The following is a 17,964-nucleotide window of genomic DNA, read 5'->3' on the forward strand; positions in this document are numbered from 1 at the left end:
TCTTGAACTTCACTTTCTTTACCTGTAGAGCAGGCAATGGCAACCCACTCCAGTACTCTTGCCTGGAAAATCCCATGGATGGAGGAGCCTGGTAGGCTGCAGTCCATGGGGTCACTAAGAGTTGGACACGACTGGGCGACTTGACTTTCATGCGTTGGAGAAGGAAATGGCAACCCACTCCAGTGTTCTTGACTGGAGAATCCCAGGGACAGGGGAACCTGGTGGGCTGCCGTCTATGGGGTCGCACAGAGTCGGACACGACTGAAGTGACTTAGCAGCAGCAGCAGAGCAGGATGGTAATACTGTACTTGGCTTAACAGCTTGTGGTGGGAATTAATTTAATATCAGCAGAGCACTTAGAGCAGGGCCAGACATACTGTGGGCAATCAGCAAACACTGGCCATTCATATCACTAACAAAATGATTCCCAGTATCTTGCTTTTCACTGTGGCCAAGCATGTGTCTCAAATACACGTACTGAGAAATACTTTCATATTTGGGTGAAAGTCATTTTTCTGTGAATTTCCAAGTGAAAAGGGTTAAGCCTATTAAGTTGTTAAGCATTTGAAGGCATGAGGCCAGTGGCTTTGGGGTGTCCAGGGCACTCACAGCTTCCCAACTCAGAGTTCTCAACTTGACCTTTCCTTTCTGAGAACATAGGCAATACTGTAAACTAAAATTACTGTAATTTTCTTTCTTTTTTTTTTATTTGGCTACACTGCCCAGCCTGTGGGATCTTAGTTCCCTGATCAGCCATTGAACCTGGGACCTGGCAGTTAAAATGCTGAGTCCTAACCACTGGATGGTTAGGAAACTCTCAGGGCTGTGGTTTTCTCTTTAATGAATCCATCCTTATGCTTAAAACTATTGAATTAGCTCAATAACTTATAGGTCCGTGATTAGGTAAAGGTTTAATTTGTTATGAATCAACTTTTTGTTCTTTAGATTTGTTTTACAGTTGACCCTTGAACATATGGGTTTGGACTGTTCAAGTCTACTTGTATTGGGATTATTGACAATAAGTGTGTACTGTAGCACTGCAGAATCCCAGGTTGGTTGAATCTGCAGATGTGGAATCTCAGATACGGAGGAACCTCAGGTATGGAGGGCGCACTATTAAGTGGTACATGGTATTTCTGCAAAGGGGGAAGGGTGCCTCTAATCCCTGAGTTGTTCAAGAGTCAACTGGATTTTCAAGATAATTAGAACTTAGAAAATGGAGCAGCTCTTTCTGTTGGTTATAGTAAGCTCTTAAAAGACAAGTATTATAACCCCAAAAACCTCTTTTATAGGGTTGCATAGGACTTTGGATGTTACATGTGCTTAATAAATGTTGATTTGATTTCATCTTAATTTTTCCGTTTTGCCTGTGACCTAGTTCAGTCGTGTCTGACTCTTTGTGACCCCATGGAATTCTCCAGGCAGGAATACTGGAGTGAGTTGCCATTCCCTTCTCCAGGGGATCTTCCTGTCCCAGGGATCAAACCCAGATGTTCTGCATTGCAGGCGGATTCTTTACTGTTTGAGCCACCAGGGAAGCCCATGTAGGAGACAGAGCTCATGGTAAATAAACCTCAAATAAAACTTCCCTGACTTTGGGGAGGAAATCCTCCATCCTCAAGTGGAAAGTAAAATTGGTACCCCAAATTAGATTTTGAGTTGGTGGAATTTAAACATTTGCTGAGGATAAAAAGAACACATTTAGAACAGGCCTGGGTATCATAAGAAATGTCATCAGTTGACGTAATCTCTTTTATGTATGGAGAGATCAGATCTTACTGTAACTTGAAAGCTGCAATTTACTGATCATTGTGGCTTGTCTGTGTATGTAACTTTTTTCCCCCTCACAAAAGGAAAAAACAGCCCCTCAAAGAAAGACTGGGAAATAGCCTCTTTCTTCCAGTTCTTACATCTTCCCCTTTTCTTGCATGTAATCAGGAAAATTTGAGAGTAGTTTGAAGGGGTGGTAAAGGCTCCAGCAACAAAGAGGACTGTTGCAAAACATTGTTTAGAGATTCATGCTTTAGACCGAAGGTCAAGGGAATATCAGTCACTTGTCTTTGAGAGGTTAAGCAATTCATTTTGTTGTTGCTGAGTTTTCCATTTATTTATTATTTTATTTGTAAATCCAATTAGTCAGTTACTTTAAGAAAGATATTCTAATTTGATGATACCTTAATACTTTAACATGGTTTAAATGAATACGAATATATTTTTAAAGTATAGTTAATGTACAATATTATATCTTACAGGTGTACAATAAAGTGATTCATGATTTTTAAAGGTTATACTCAACATTTGAGCTTATAGTTATCATAAAATATTGGCTGTTCTTGTGTTTTATGATATATCCTTGTAGCTTATTAAAAAAAAAGTTATCATTTGTTTGGCTCCACCAGGTCTTAGTTGCAGCATGAAGGATCTTTGTTGCGACATGTGAATTCTTATTTGCAACATATAGGATCTAGTTCCCTGACCAGGGATTGAACCTGGGCCTTCTGCGTGAAGTCTTAGCCACTGGACCACCAGGGAAGTCCCCCTGGTAGCTTATTTTACACATAATAGTTTGTACTTCTTAATCCTCTACTCCTAATTGCCCCTCTCCTCCACCTTGTCCCCACTAGTAACCACTAGCTTGTTCTCTGCATCTGTGAGTCTGTTTCCTTTTGGTTCTATTCACTAGTTTGTTGTAATTTTTAGATTCTCTGTGTAAGTGCTCTTGTACAGTATTTGTCTTGCTCTGACTTACTTCACTTAGCATAATGCCCACCAAGTCCACTCATGTTGCTCCAAGCAGCAAACTTTCATGTTTGATGGCTCAGTAGTATTCCATTGTATACGTATACTAGACATGCTCTTTATCTAGTTAGCTGTTGATTGACACTTAGGTTGCTCCCATATCTTGGCAACTGTAAATACTGCTGGGTTAGGCAAGTCTTAAATGTTCTATATTTTATAAGGCAATGTTTCTCAGACCTTAATGGGCTTACAGATCACTAGGGATTTTACTAAAATGCAGATGCTGGTTTGGTAGATCTGGGATGGAACCTAAGAGTTTGCATTTCTAACACGTATCGCATGCAGGGCGCTGCAAGTCTTGACTCTGTGGCCCTCACTCAGAGGATCAAGGCTCATCAAGGCTCAAAAGCAGAGATTCTCAAATGTGACTGCACATTAAATTACCCGAGGACATTTTAAGAAATACAGATGCATGGGTCCCCCTCCAGAGATTAACTGACCTGCGATGTGGCCTGAGTGTTAGGGATTGATCAGTTCTCTCAGATGTGTAGCCAAGGTTGTAAACCACTGCCCAGTCTGGAGATTTGATTTCATTGGTTCCCCACTGGTTCAGCGGAAAAGAAACCACTTGCCAATGCAGGAGACGCCTGTTCAATACTCTACTGTTCTTGCCTGGGAAATCCCATGGATAGAGGAGACTGGCGGGCTGCAGTCCATGAGGCCACAAGGAGCCAGACACCACTTAGCAATAAAGCAACACAGCACATATTTCACAGCCAAGGGGAAGCTGTTGTTCCCCAAGGGGAAGTACCTGCCTTCAAAGTGATGTCCTCTGTGTCGGAGTTTTTTTTTTTTTTTCCTCAATTTATCCCCTTTTCCTTTGAATCTCATGTTTTGAAAGAGTCCCTCTACCAAGCAAACTCCATTTAAAACAATTTTGTTTGTTTTTCTATTTTTAAATCAGTCCAACCACATACAGTTGTCAGCTGGACTTCCGGATCAGCTAACAATCGGTGTTGCCACACTCAGTTGGCATGAGCTCCAGAAAAGCCCAGAGCAGAGTAGTCATTCACACACTTTCCATGGGCAAATATGTGATTTCCTTTGGACTTTCAGAAATGTTGAAAATAATTCATTGGTCTCTAGTTGCTTCGTTGGTGGAGCCAGGTCAGAGTCCAGTGACTGCATGATGAGAGAGTGCTTCAGAATGGCTGTGTGGGGGGCATTCAGAGGCAGGAGGAATTCTTGCCTTCTACCCCTCCAGCAGAGTTCTTCACAGTTTTGTTCCTTAATTATCTGCATTATCTTCTGTCTGCCTTTCCCATAAACAAACAGACATTCCCTTTAATCCCATCCAGCCTCATGACTTGATAGACCTGAGAGTTAAGAGGTTTTAGTAGGTAAAGGGTGTGACTAAGATATCAGAGAAGTCTTCTGAGAAGAACTGCCTTGGTTTCATTTGTTCCCTGGTGGCTCAGTCAGTAAAGAATCTGCCTGCAATGCAGGAGACCTGGGTTCAATCCCTGGGTCAGGATATTACCCTGGAGGAGGAAATGGAGACCCACTCCAGTATCCTTGCCTGGAAAATGCCACGGACAGAGGAGCCTGGCGGCCTACAAGTCCTTGGGGAGTCGCAAGAGTCGAACACGACTTAGTGACTAAACCACCAGCACAGGGTGTCTCCAATTGGGGAAGAGGGAAGGGGCATTCCAATGAAGAGGAAATACAGGAAAAGTATCTGGCTGGAGGGCTCTTGTAGTAATAGGGTGGGGAGGGTACTGAGGGTGGTTGGTGGATGAGAAAGCAAGCTACTGATGTTGGGCCAAATTGGGAAGGGTATTAGATACCCCTGTAACAAGTTTATTCTTCAGCTCTAAGGCAGGGAAGATATATTGTTTCTTTTTTTTTTTTTTTTCCTTTCTTTAATTTGGTGAGAGAGTAACATCTGATATGTATTTTAGGAACAATGTATTCTTGCAGTGGGACTGAAGGCTAAGTGGGGAGAGAGACTTGTCTAAGGAAATACTTTCAATGGCACCCCACCCCAGTACTCTTGCCTGGAAAATCCCATGGATGGAGGAGCCTGGTAGGCTGCAGTCCATGGGGTCACTAAGAGTCGGACACGACTGAGCAACTTCACTTTCACTTTTCACTTTCATGCATTGGAGAAGGAAATGGTAACCCACTCCAGTATCCTTTCCTGGAGAAAGGCAGGGATGGGGGAGCCTGTTGGGCTGCCGTCTATGGGGTCGCACAGAGTCGGACACAACTGAAGCGACTTAGCAGCAGCAGCAGCAGCAAGCTATTGAAAAAGCATGATGAGGTATGAAGAACCTGAACGAAGAGAATGGTAGATGTTCTAGAAAGAATGAAAGACATTATGGTTATTTCAGATTTCCAATAGGAATCAGATGATGGAAGACTCAGCGAATTGGTACAGTATTGACTCATTAAATATAAGTTGGTAAGTTAAGGATGCATACTGTTGGCCACAGAGCAGTGGTATCTAAACTTGAGTGTGAAACAGAATCACCTCGAGGGCTTGTTGGACCACACCCACGGAGTTTCTGCTTCTGTAGGTTGGGTGGGGCCTGAAGGTTAGCAAAGGAATGCAGGCCTGGAGTAGCAGAGGAACCCAGCGAAACAAATGGAAGACAGAACGAGCTGGTAGAACTTCAGCCCAACCACATCCGTAATTAAGATAAATGAATAAACATATCAGGTACAAGGCAAAGACTCAGCAGACTGGGTTTTCAGTTCAGTTGCTCAATTGCGTCCGACTCTTGACCCCATGGACTGCAGTACGCCAGGTTTCCCTGTCCATCACCAGCTCCTGGAGTTTGCTCAGATTCATGTCCATTGAGTTGGTGTTGCTCTCTAGCCATCTCAGCCTCTGCCACCCCCTTCTCCTTTTGCCTTCAGCTTCTGCCAGCATCAGGGTCTTTTCCAGTGAGTCAGGCCTTTTCATCAGATGGCCAAAGTCTTGGAGCTTCAGCTTCAGCATGTCCTTCCAATGAATATTCAGGGTTGATTTCCTTTAGGATTGACTGGTTTGATCTCCTTGCAGTCCAAGGGACTCTCAAGAGTCTTCTCCAGCACCACAATTCAAAAGCATCATTTTTTTTTTTGGCCCTCAGCCTTCTTTAAAGAAGTTTTCCCTGGAGATATGCAAACAGGCCAGTTTAGGAAGAGAAAGCGCATTCTTGCATGGAGAAGTGGATTAGATGATCTCCTTTGGTCTCCTTTCTGGAGTTAAGATTTCGTCATAGTTTATTTTCTACAATAATGATAAATTATTATATTGCAAAAATGATAAGTTAATAAATAACAATACAGATAAATGTTCATTTTATACTTAGAATATTTTTAAATGCCCAGAATAAGACAAGCCATTCCATCCTTCCCAGCCAGGCATACCTGTAGCTAGCCTTTGGTACAGAGACCCACTCAGTCTTTTGAATACACACATTTATTTTCAATTTTGATGAAAAGTGGGTTCATAACAAGTACACTGTATAACAACTTTTCTTTAACCTTATATGATATCTTTTCATGTCATAAAATATTTTTGTAAAACAGAAGCATGAAAGCATTTTCAACCCAGGAGGAGAAAAAGCATTTTGAGACTGATTAAATCTGTACAACTAATCCCAGGGACGGGGGAGCCTGGTGAGCTGCCGTCTATGGAGTCAAACAGAGTCGGACATGACTAAAGTGACTTAGCAGCAGCACCAGCAGTCCCAAAATGCTTTTTCTCTCCTGGGTCGAATATGCTTCTGCATCCCCCCCTAATCTGCTAATTTAAAGTTCTCTGAATTCTGCCTTCTGCTTTTATTCCCAAGAATGGAATCAGCTAACCATAAAGAAGGCAGAGCACGGAAGAACTGACGCTTTTGAACTGTGGTGCTAGAGAAGATTCTTGAGAGTCCTTTGGACTGCAAGGAGATCAAACCCATCAATCCCAAAGGAAATCAACCCTAAATATTCATTGGAAGGACTGATCCTGATGCTGAAACTCTTTATACTTTGGCCACCTGATGCAAAAAGCTGACTCATTGAAAAGACCCTGATGCTGGGAAAGATTGAAGGCAGGAGGAAAGGAGGGCAGCAGAGGATGAGATGGTTAAATAGCATCACCGATTCAATGGACATAAGTTTGAACAAACTCTGGTAGATAGGGAAGGTCAGGGAAGCCTAGCATGCTGCAGTCCCTGGAGTTGCAAAGAGTCTGACAAGACTTAGCTAGCGACTGAACAACAATACCCGCCCCCCGCCCCCAACCCATCCCTTCTCTGGTGAAGGTGAGACTGTCCCCTCCCTGTCTAGAGAAACCACCCTTTGCAGATCCAAGCAGTAGCTCAGTTTGAATGATGGGTGGCTCTTGGCATTTCTGAGGTGATACGTTTCACTAAGTGAATAGTCCTTTGGGTACAGCCTCCCAAAGTGCCTTTTTTTATACCCAGGAAAGTGTTTTGGGGCAGCTGGGAAGAATGAACTTGGCTTTGTGGGAAGAGGTTTGTGCTGGAGTTACAGTTCTGAAGGGTCACTGATGTTCTTATCCAAGATATCATACAGACTGAGAGATAAGGGACATTTTCTAGCATCTTATATTGGTTCCTGGTTGTATGAGCAGAAAGAATTATAAAGCACAATGAGTTCCGCCCAAATAGAGAGAGAGGTATCATGTAAGTCCACAGAGGAGAGTTTTGAGGAAGCTGGGATCACAAAGCAAGCTGACCACTGTTTGTTTAGGAAGTTTGGCCGTGGTGGCAGGAAATTGGGCAGTAGCTTGTAAGGTGAAGAGACTGATGTGTGGGGGAAATAGCCGATTCTAGAGAAAGCCATGGCAGAGAAAACAGAAGGTGAGCCTGGAGCCTCATAGTACCAGAAAGTAAGGAAGTGCTTAAAAGGCAAACAGATGGAAGCAAGTCAAAGGGATCAGGAGCTGATGGGAAAGGGCTTCCAGTGGCCAGAGCCAGAACAATCTGAGCAATAAAACCCATTGTGGAGTACTGGGTTATAGCCCAAAGGATGAAGTAAGTATCTATGAGTATATGCCATACTGGGTCTTCCCTGGTGGCTCAGACTGTAAAGAATCTGTCTGTAATGTAAGAGACTCAAGTTTGATCCCTGGGTTGGGAACATCCCCTGGAGAAGGGAATGGCTACCCACTCTAGTATTCTTCCTTGGGAAATCCTTTGGACAGAGGAGCCTGGAGGGCTACAGTTCATGGGGTTGCAAAGAGTCGGGCAGGACTGAATGACTAACACTTTTGCTTAGCAACTGAACAACAACAACATACTCCTTATTTGTAAGGTAAATTGGGTTCATTAGCTGGTTCAGTTTGAGTGAACCTTAGGGGCCAAGGATTCTTCACCTGAAGTCTATGGAGCCTCCGATCCTCCCTAAGTGGGCTGCACGGGGACCTTAAACATCAAAGTATAGCAAATACTGTGTGTAAGGATCTGTATCCTCAAGTATCATCAGGAAGCCAAGGAATTCTGTGCCCCCAAAAGGTTAGGAATGTCTTTTGTTCATTTTCACTGCTGAACAAGACTGTATTTTGGATACAATGGTGTTTTCAAAACACTTGGAGAAAATCACGCCCACGTGTGTACTGCACTACTTCTTCAGCCACAGGCAGTATCCAATTCCAGAATCATTTCTCCCGCACTTTCCTATAGTTTTGTTAGATCTATTACAAATCAAGTGTAATCCCACTTCAGTTTCAAATTACCCTCAGTAAGTTACATTACAAATGATCTTGAGAGCTCTGGGAATGTCAGGTGTACTGATGATCTGTTGACTTCATATTTCCTTGCATGTGAATATTTGCCCTGTTCTTTCATTTCCTCCTCCTTAGTGGAATAGAACAACACAATTCACAGGGGAAAATGTAATTTTAATATAGGTGATTTTACATTACTAGCCACTGATAAGTGGAAATTTTGTGAGTAAATGCCATTATGCAGTATTGTTTCTGCTGCTTTTATATGTCTGATACCAGTTTAAAGCATAAATGATCATGGTTGGTATTTAGAATAACTGTGAGAAAGATGGGCTAACAGCTAACCCATTACCTGTTAAATAATGTTTTTGAGAAAAACAAAAGTATTTCCCAAATTAAAAACTTTAGTAAGAGAAATAGCGGTATGCAAATCTCTTTACTGTCTAGCTTAATAGAAGACAGCTGGATTCTCATATCTGTTTCTGAATTCAGTGTGTGGCAGTGTTATTTTGGTTGAAATCTATGAAGAAAATGAGAAAATGTAGCCTCACATAGGAAGAGGAGTACTTTAATACCTTTTTTGATATTATATCAAAACTCTACAATCATAGTTTCCTAAAGGTTAGTTGCAGTGTAGAATCTGGAGTCATTTCATTGAACTGTTTTTAAACTTTCATATATTAAAATCCATTGGTCTTTCCTGCACTTTCAGTGGATCTTTTACCCATGCATGATTTTGTACTATTTAGAAAATCTTGGTCACTAGGTTAGGCAGGTCTTCTAAAGCCACAGTCCTTACTGTCCTTACCTCATCAGGGACGACTTTAAGTATTGGGAAGCTGTCAAGGTCACCATGACAAGTGTCAAGTTGTCCAAGATGCTTCAAAACTCAAATTTTATCACTGGCAATAAATACTGTCAGTTGTTTTCCTGGAAGAAACAGACTCACTTTGTTCATTTTTGTGAAAATGACTGCCAGGTAACAGATCAGTCAGTCAGTCAGTTCAGTTGCTCAGTCATGTCCGAATCTGTGACGCCATGGACTGTGGCACGCCAGGCTTCCCTGTCTTTCACCATCTCCAGGAGTTGGCTCAAACTCAATGTCTATTGAGATGGTGATGCCACTCAGTCATCTTGTCCTCTATTGTCCCCTTCTCTTCCTGCTTTCAATCTTTCCCAGCGACAGGGTCTTTTCTAATGAGTCAACTCTTCAAATCAGATGGCCAAAGTATTGGAGCTCCAGCTTCAGCCTCAGTCCTTCCAGTGAATATTCAGGACTGGTTTCCTTCAGGATTGACTGGTTTGATCTCCTTGTAGTCTAAGGAACTCTCAAGAGTCTTCTCCAACACCACAGTTCAAAAACATCAATTTTTTGGTGATTAGCCTTCTTTATCCCTTACATCCATACATGACTACTTTCCCATTTTGTCACGAAGAACACTAAAATGACCTGTATGCAAGGGTCAAGATTTAATAAAAGTAGTAATCCCTACTACTGGTCATTTCATTAAGGATATATGTAAACACTTTTTTTTTTTAACTGCTAATGTGTGGTGAAGAGCCACTGCCTTGTTGAGTGATAAGGCTCCAGCAGTTTCCCCACAATTGCTTTTGCACCATCAGTGCAAATGTCAGCACAGTGAAAACGACAGTGTCTTTGTGTTATTCTAAAAATAGCTGTGACCTTTGAGAAGGTCTCAGGGACTCCCGGGAGACCACGAATCACACTTTGAGAACCACTATAAAGATGCTTTTGTGCCTTCCTCCTACCCCATCAGCCCCCACCCCACAGCCTTGCAGTTTTCAGGCAGATGTCAACATTTCTCTGTCCATGGCTCCTTAGTAATGCAGTCTGGAGTAGCTCTGCGAGTTTTGTGACATCGTCATGATTCTAGGCGGCAGGGGGACATGCATTTAAGTTTTCAGCCCCCGACAGCGTGCTGCTGGTCTCCAGTGAGATGCTGAAGCCCACCTTTCCTCCTGTTTGGCGACGTTGTCTCTTGCTTAGCTCTAGGCAGAGTTTAAATGCCTTCCCTGGTCCCCCCAGTAGGACACGGTTTCGTTTGTAATTATAGCGTTTAATATATTGTCGGCTTGCATGCTAAGTTATTTTCTAAAAACTGGTCAGTTCCTTAATGACGTCTTTCGGTGCCAAACGAGTTGCTGTTGCCTTTTCGTGTCTGCATGTTGTCCAGTAACAGAGAGGGCGTTTTGTAAACATTTGTTTCAGTGAAACGAAATCAAAACTGAAAGCCAACAAAGTCTAACAAGTGTGCGGTAGTCACACATTTCCTGACTGTAAGCGTTGGCACGATCAAAAGTAGAGAACTTGGTCTGCTGCTGTGTTTTTTGTTTTTTGTTTTTTAATTCCTAGTTCACTTCAGGTTCTGGGGCCCCAATATTCAACACCGATTCAAACCGGGGCTGGAGTTCGGAGCGTCGGGGTACTGCGTGTTCCGGCCGTGTGTGTACATTGCTAAAACCTTGGCAGGAGAGCGGTCGCCAGGAGCCTGCAGGCGGGGCTCGGCTGCGAGCGGGCCAGCTGGGCTGCGTCGGCGCTCGGAGCTCGGCGCCCCCGCCCGGCGCAGCCTCGGGCTCGCCGGGCCGAGCGCCCTGCCCTTTTAAGGAGTCGGGCCGTACCACCAGAACTTTGTGGGCGGGGGTGTCCGGGCGAACTCGGACACCTCGAGGTGAGCCCAAGGACGGTTTTCTTTACCCTGCTAACGCGAGCCGGCGTGCCAGCGCCGCTTGGCGGGAGCTGCGCTTTGGTGGGCTCGGCGCCGAGGGAGCCCTCGAGGCGTCCCTTCCTCCGGAGTCGCCCGCAGGGATCGCGGTCGCTGTCGGCTTCGGACGCGACGCTCCCCCGGCCGGTCCGGAGTGGAGCGCGCCTGCAGAGGCCCCAGTGCCCGGATGTCTATCAGGATTAGCGCGAGCCAATACGCTCGGAGCCGGAGGCTGCGCTGAGGACGGCTGGGCTCCAGGAGCAGGTAGTCCCGTCACCTCGGGGAGTCGCGCTGGGGAATCGTCCCCGCCCGGCCCCGGCAAATGGTGAGCGCGGCGCCGGCAGGAGGGCCGCGTCTTGGAGGCGCTGATGGACGGCAGACCTTGAGCTCTACAGACTGAATTATGGCAGCCCAGTCAAGGTAAGGCAGGCACTGAGAAACTTTTCCAAATGTGTGTGAGTGGCGAGGGGGATGGAAGGTTGCAGGGGAAGGGTTGGGGTACTGTGAAGAAGACGGGCAGGAAGCAGCTTTGTCATTGCTTTCTCATCGTTATTTATGTCAGATTTAAAAGTAAAAAAAAAAAAAAGTCTGGAGGACGTACTAGACCATTTCTGCAGAGGACAGGAAGAGGGGTCGAGTTAAAGTTAAGGTTCAAGTTAGATTTCTCTTCTCTGGCCGCCCCCCAACCCCCATAATTATTTTCAGGGAGATCAAGTTGGCTTAACCTGTCTGCCTTTGCCCAAATCGTCCTTTAGTTTCTTTGTGCACCTCATTTAGGTTCTCCTGATTTTTCCCCGCTCCCTCTGGTAATGCCTTGAGCAGCATTTTGGAAATCAATTAACGCGAAACAGTTCGCCTTGGGGGTTGGTGGTTGAGAATTTGCCAGGTAAGTAACTGGAAATTTTACTGCCAAAACGTACGATCGCACATAAAACGGCACAGCTTTCGTGAATCTGCTGAGTAGGCAAAGACCAGGAATGTACCGGCGTTGGTGAAGGGAGAGGATAATGAACAGCAGTTGCTGTCAGAGGAACGCTATAGTAAGAACCTCCAGCTCTGACTTTCCCTGGTTTGTTACCTCTTCTTTTTTTTCCTTTTGGTAAATGAGCCTTTAAGAGCGATGACAAGGCGTCAGTGATTATGAGATTCAGACTGCTGTGTGGCTGTCATTTTAGTAGTGACAGCAGTTGGGGCTAAAGGAGGCTTAAGAACTTAGATATGCCGTCTTTTTTAACTTTCAGTTTTATTAGAAAGTCCTTTGGTGTCACGTTTAAAATAATTGGAGGGCTCCTCAAGTTGCTTTTTGAGGTCGTAGAGTCATTTGGGGGAACCTTACAAGGCTAAACACAAGTCGGGTCTGAAGACCCAGATATGTCAGAGAAATAGATGCTTTCCTGTTGAAGGGTAGGCTTGATGAGTTTACATTTTTTTCCTAAGAGATAGAACTTTATAGGAAGAGAACTTCACTCTATAGAGTGTCTCCTATATGCTCTGTATATAATTAATCCTCTCCTCTCAGTGGTTTATCCCCTGCCCCCATTTTATTGGTTTTTCTAAGAAGGAGGTTCTTGGGGCCGTGTTGTAGGAAAACTTTGCTGAGAAACTACAGTTGCATCTTGATTTTTACTAGTCTTGACTGAAATGTAAACTGCCTGAAGGGTCCAGGGCATCAAAACCTTGGATTAAGACATTGTGATTAAGAAACTAAATAGCATCTAACAGTGCTCAAAGCTAGAAAGCAGGGATTTGAACTCAGGTGTGAGTGATTTCAGTGTCTGTGCCCTTAAACTAATGAAGAGTAAAATGAGGTAATAGCTAAATTGGACATGGCTGTGTGCCAGGCACAGCAGCTGTAATTGGATTACCTGGTTGACTCTTTGCAGTCACTTAAATAGGTAAGTACTTTTTCTTTTTCACATTTGTTCAGGAAACTGAGGCCCAGTCTTTTCTTGCTTGAGGTTACCCAGGTGGAGCAGTGCCCGACTCCTGAGCAGCCTGCAGCGTTTCCTCACTTCCAGGCTGCCTCTTTAATGCTGAGATGAGGTGTAAAAGGGGAGCTGCAGGGCCTCAATCTAAAGGCACAAAAAAGCAGTTTCTGCCAGAAATACTCTGCTGCAAGATGTAGAAATCCGAGTTATCAGCATGGTTGTTCAATTTGCTGGTGATTGAAATAGGAAGACTATACACATTCTGCTCTTCTACCTGGCCTTCAGAGGTGCCCTTGAACTAGGAACAAAGCCACAAGGCTATGATGTCTTGTTTGCATTATGTCTGCTTTATGGGAGTGTCTCTCACAAGTAGTAAATGTGCATTTTCTTTTCTTTCCTATGTGTGTGTGCGAGCACGCACTCACATGCTCAGTTGTGTCCAACTCTTTGCAACCCCCATAGACTGTAAGCTGCCAGGCTCCTCTGACCCTGAAGTTTTCCAGGCAAGAACACTGGAGTGGGGGTGCAGTGCCCTCCCCCAGGGGATCTTTCTGACTCAACCCATATCTCTTGGTCTCCTGGACTGGCAGGCAGGTTCTTTACCACTAGCTTCCAGCTGGGAAGCCTTCTTTCTTTTTACCACATCAATAACTGTGTTTTATTTATTTTGTATTTCTTCTTCAGAGGGTCTAGAAATCATTTTAGTTACATTCATCACAGATATAATCTGAGTTTTGTTTTCATGCAATATTATATGATAAGCATTGTTCTAAACTGCTACTTACTCTTTAAAATTACTGTTTTGTCTAACTCCCAGTGTTTCAGTACACTGGAACATCAGAATTTATTTAACTTTCCAGTAGTTTATTGCTTTTATAAACTTTATATTGGAGTACAGTTGATCAGCAATGTTGTGTTTCAGGTGTACGGCAGAGTGATTCCGTTATGCATATACATGTATCTGTTCTTTTCAAATTATTTTCCCATTTAGGTTGTTACATAACTTTGAGCAGAGTTCCCTGTGCTATACAGTAGGTCCTTGTTGGTTATCCATTTTAAATATAGCAGTGTGTGCGTGTCAATCCCAAACTCTCTGACTATTCTTCCCCACCCCAACCATAAGTTCGTTTGTTGTCCGTTTCTGTTTTATGTTCATTTGTATTTTTTTTAAAGATTCTGCATGTAAGCAATATCATTTCTTTTTCTGTTTGACTTCATTCAGTATCAGTTCAGTTCAGTCGCTCAGTCGTGTCCGACTCCATCCATGTTACTGTGAATAACATTATTTCATTCTTTTTAAAGGCTGAGTAACATTCCATCACACACACACACATTATACATACACACACAGGGGCTTCCCAGGTGGCGCTCGTGGTAAAGAACCTGCTTCCAGTGCAGGAGACATGAGACGTGAGTTTGATCCCTGGGTTGGAAAGATCCTCTGGAGAAGGGCATGGCAGCCCACTCCAGTATTCCTGCCATTAGAGTCCCATGGACAGAAGAACTAGCAGACTTTGGTCCACAGGGTCGAAAAGAGCCAGACACGACTGAAGCAACTTAGCACACATGCGTGCACGTACGTACATACATATACACACACCACATCTTTATCCATTCCCCTGTGGATGGATTTTAAAGTTGCTTCTATGTCTTGACTATGGTAAACAGTGCTGCTATGAACATCGGGGTGCATGTATCTTTTGGGGCTGTGTTTTACAAGTGATGAATACACATTGTCTTCACTTATAGCTGGAATGTGGTTCAAGCTCACTTAGACATTGTGTTTGTGGGACAGTGTCTCTCCGACATCCAGAGAGAGAACAGATGGAGAAGATTGCAAGTCTTCTTGGATTTCTGGAAACCCTCAAGTTGCGCCCCGCTGCCCAAGCAGTGCTAATAGCAAAGGAACCGTCACCTGTGATGTACAGTCTGGGGCAGTGACATCTTGTCCATGTGCCACTTGCCGCACCCGTTGGTTTTTGAAACAATTAATTTAGAATCTTGGACTCACTGGATCTAAACATTAATAGCTCAGCTTGTCCTAACCACAATAGTTTCATTGTGCACTGCTTAAATAATTTGTTTTCTGTTGTTTTTTTGAGTAGAAGAGGTAGATGGAAACTTAGATGAAGTTGCATTTTGTAGCACTGGATGGTGTGTGACTAATTTTTCATGTATATTTCTTCTCTGTAGTCAGCTCCTTAAGATACTGTCTCATATTTTTAGTGTCCCCTGCATAAGCTAGAAGTACTTTGAACAAAGGAGAGACTACTTAAGTATCTTCTGGCTTGTGAACTTTCATCAGTTAAGGTTGCATAATCCTCTCCTTCACTTTAAAGCAGAAAGTACTAAATTGATTGTTTTGTTTTGCTTTGTGTTATGTCTTCTGCTAGATATGGAAGACATTTACTGAATGAAAGGTCAGTTGCCTAAGTTTTAAAAATTAGATTTGGGGTCAGTATTTTGAGAACGTCAAATATATGGTTTGCCTTTTCAGAATTGTGGAGAAAGGCAGTTACTTAAAAGTACAAGGTTGTTAAAGCAGAGCATACTCTATGCCTCCTCTCTCAGATCAGTGTGTGCAGTTCTTGGGAATCTGTAAGCAGAGCAGATACATTAATGATACTTCCTGTGAGAATTGTAACAAACTTGCTTCCTTTAATGTGAAATAGTTACAGACTATGGCTTTAGTTTCCAAACTCTGACCTAAAGCTCTTAGAAACTGTTTTCATAGATCTATATAGCCTGGCCGACCATCTTTTGTGGACTGGTAAACCCTATGATGGGTAGGGGAAGGTATAAAATCCTATCAGTTTGTAGATCTATCCTTTTCTATGAGGATTAGCTTGCCTTATATTGAGGAATGTGTTGATGGGTAAAAGAGAAAAGAGGGCTTTGTCTGATTCATCTCTGCTAACCCTTTCATTGAAGCAGTCCCTGAATATTAGAAAGGAATATATATGTATCTTCAACTACCGGTAGGGATTAACTGGTTTTAAATGCACCTTGTGCTACCTGAGAAGCCCTGGTCTGTCCTCCCCGCCCCCACCTCCAGGGTAGGGTGGGCTGGGGTGCTCCAGTGAGATGGGGGAGGGGGTTGAACTTGTTTCTTTAGTGGCTGAGAGCATCTCAAAAAAAAAAAAAAAGTTTTCAGACAAACTGCAAAAGGAAATTAGGTTTAGTGAACTCTCCCACAGGTTTTTTGTTTGAATTTGCCTAAAGTTAATGACGTTTTAAAAAAAAAAAAAAACAGAGGAAAGTCAGATTGTTCCCAAGATTATTATGAAGCTGGTTTTTGGTGGATCTCTGACTCTGGTGGGGAAAGTTTTCCCTTGCAAAAGGCAGGGCCCTTAAACTGGTATGGAACCAGTTTTGCCCCATCCTCTGCCCCCACCCCCGATTTATGAGCTTTATAAAGATTGCCTTGGAAGAAAATTCATGAAAGCAAAAAAACTCTGATTAAATATGAGCAAATATCAAAGAAGAATGGTGTTTTGGAAAGTGCAGTTCAAGGAAGTGATTTCAAGAGGGAAATAATTTATGCAGTATTTTGCCCCAGTGAACGCCTTCATTTTTTCCCTCATGACACCATTGTAAACTGTGTCCTGGACAGAAGAGAAACAGACAGGTCCCTTAAGTGATTTCCTTCTAGTTCATCCTGAGAGCCCAACTGAGCTTCCTGGCTCAGACGTCAGGTTCTACCATGATGAAGGTCGTAGGAGAATTGAGTCTTTTTTTTTAATCATCTGATTTATGGGGATCTTCTTTGGCAAAATGGACTCAAGCGGTCTCACGAGAGTTAGGGGATTCCATACTGTACCATGAAAAGGTGTTCACTAACTGGTTCTATACTATTTTGAAAATGCAATTCAGTGAATGCTTCATTTAAGCAACTTAAATATCAAATATATTCATTATCTTAATCATCAATAAGAGAGATCACCCTTATCTGGGTGCTGTCCCTTGTTTTGAGCATGGGAATCTACGTATTTACTTAATAGTTGTAAAATGGAGGAATTATAAAGCTGGTTAGTTTCATAACTGCTTTGAGTTGTAACACACAACTTGATTGCTTCTAAATATCTAAACTTAGTTTTCCGTTAGCTAAGTTCTCCATTTCATTTTCTTCCTGAGATAGGACGATAAATGTATTTCCAAAATCTGTCCTCTGAAAGGGGAAGTCCTGTACGTGACATGGTGGTGAGAAAGGCCTACCAACTACAGTGTATTCTGACTTTACTTTCCGTACCAGTTGGAAATACAGTCGGGCACCCTGAGGACAACTTTTCTTGGCTCAGAAGTACAAACATACCAAGCTTGGGTGTCATTACCTCTCTGTTTTGGTTCATTTTATTGATACGGGTTGGGTGCATAACTTTTACAGCTTAAATGGTTACCTATCCTTTTTCCTTCAGTGAAAAAAAAAACTGGGGGGAGCCAGATTGTAGTATTTTAGCTTTGCTTCAGATGTTCTTCATTTTATTTTTAAAAAGTTATTTATTTCTGGCTGTGCTGGGTCTTCGTTGCTGTGTGCAGGCTTTCTCTACTTGGCAGCAAGCAGGGGCTGCTCGCTAGGTGTGGAGCACGGACTCTAGGCAGCAGGTTTCAGTGGTTGCAGCTGCAGGCTCCGCAGAATGTGGGATCTTCCCATGGCAGGTATCGAACCCATGTCCCCTGCTTTGGCAGGCATATTCTGATCCACCGTGCCACAAAGAAAATCCCCCTTCATTCATTTGTGTATGAATGTAAATGTGTTCCTTTGCTCAAAATAAAACAGCAAGTAGAACACAAAATAATATGTTGCTCGAGTATGTCTGTAGCAGATGACGTTTAGCTTTAGGCCCTG

At 43.3% G+C, this 17,964-nt stretch overlaps 1 protein-coding gene across 9 annotated transcripts in view; it reads left to right on the plus strand.

The window, feature by feature from the left end:
* The window catches only part of AFF1 (ALF transcription elongation factor 1), a 196,998-nt gene that overhangs the window by 44,444 nt on the left and 134,590 nt on the right, over nucleotides 1-17,964 (plus strand). For 2 of the 9 annotated variants that reach the window (XM_070372663.1, XM_070372664.1), the window contains exon 1: nucleotides 11,440-11,610. The exons of the other annotated variants lie outside the window; for them this stretch is intronic. In XM_070372663.1, the coding sequence (XP_070228764.1) occupies nucleotides 11,594-11,610 (17 nt within the window). In that variant the 5' untranslated portion in view covers nucleotides 11,440-11,593. Of the gene's footprint in view, nucleotides 1-11,439; nucleotides 11,611-17,964 lie in introns of those variants that run through there. 9 annotated transcript variants of the gene reach the window in all.

This window comes from Bos mutus, chromosome 6 (assembly GCF_027580195.1).
Source record: "Bos mutus isolate GX-2022 chromosome 6, NWIPB_WYAK_1.1, whole genome shotgun sequence".
Classification (NCBI taxonomy): domain Eukaryota; kingdom Metazoa; phylum Chordata; class Mammalia; order Artiodactyla; family Bovidae; genus Bos; species Bos mutus.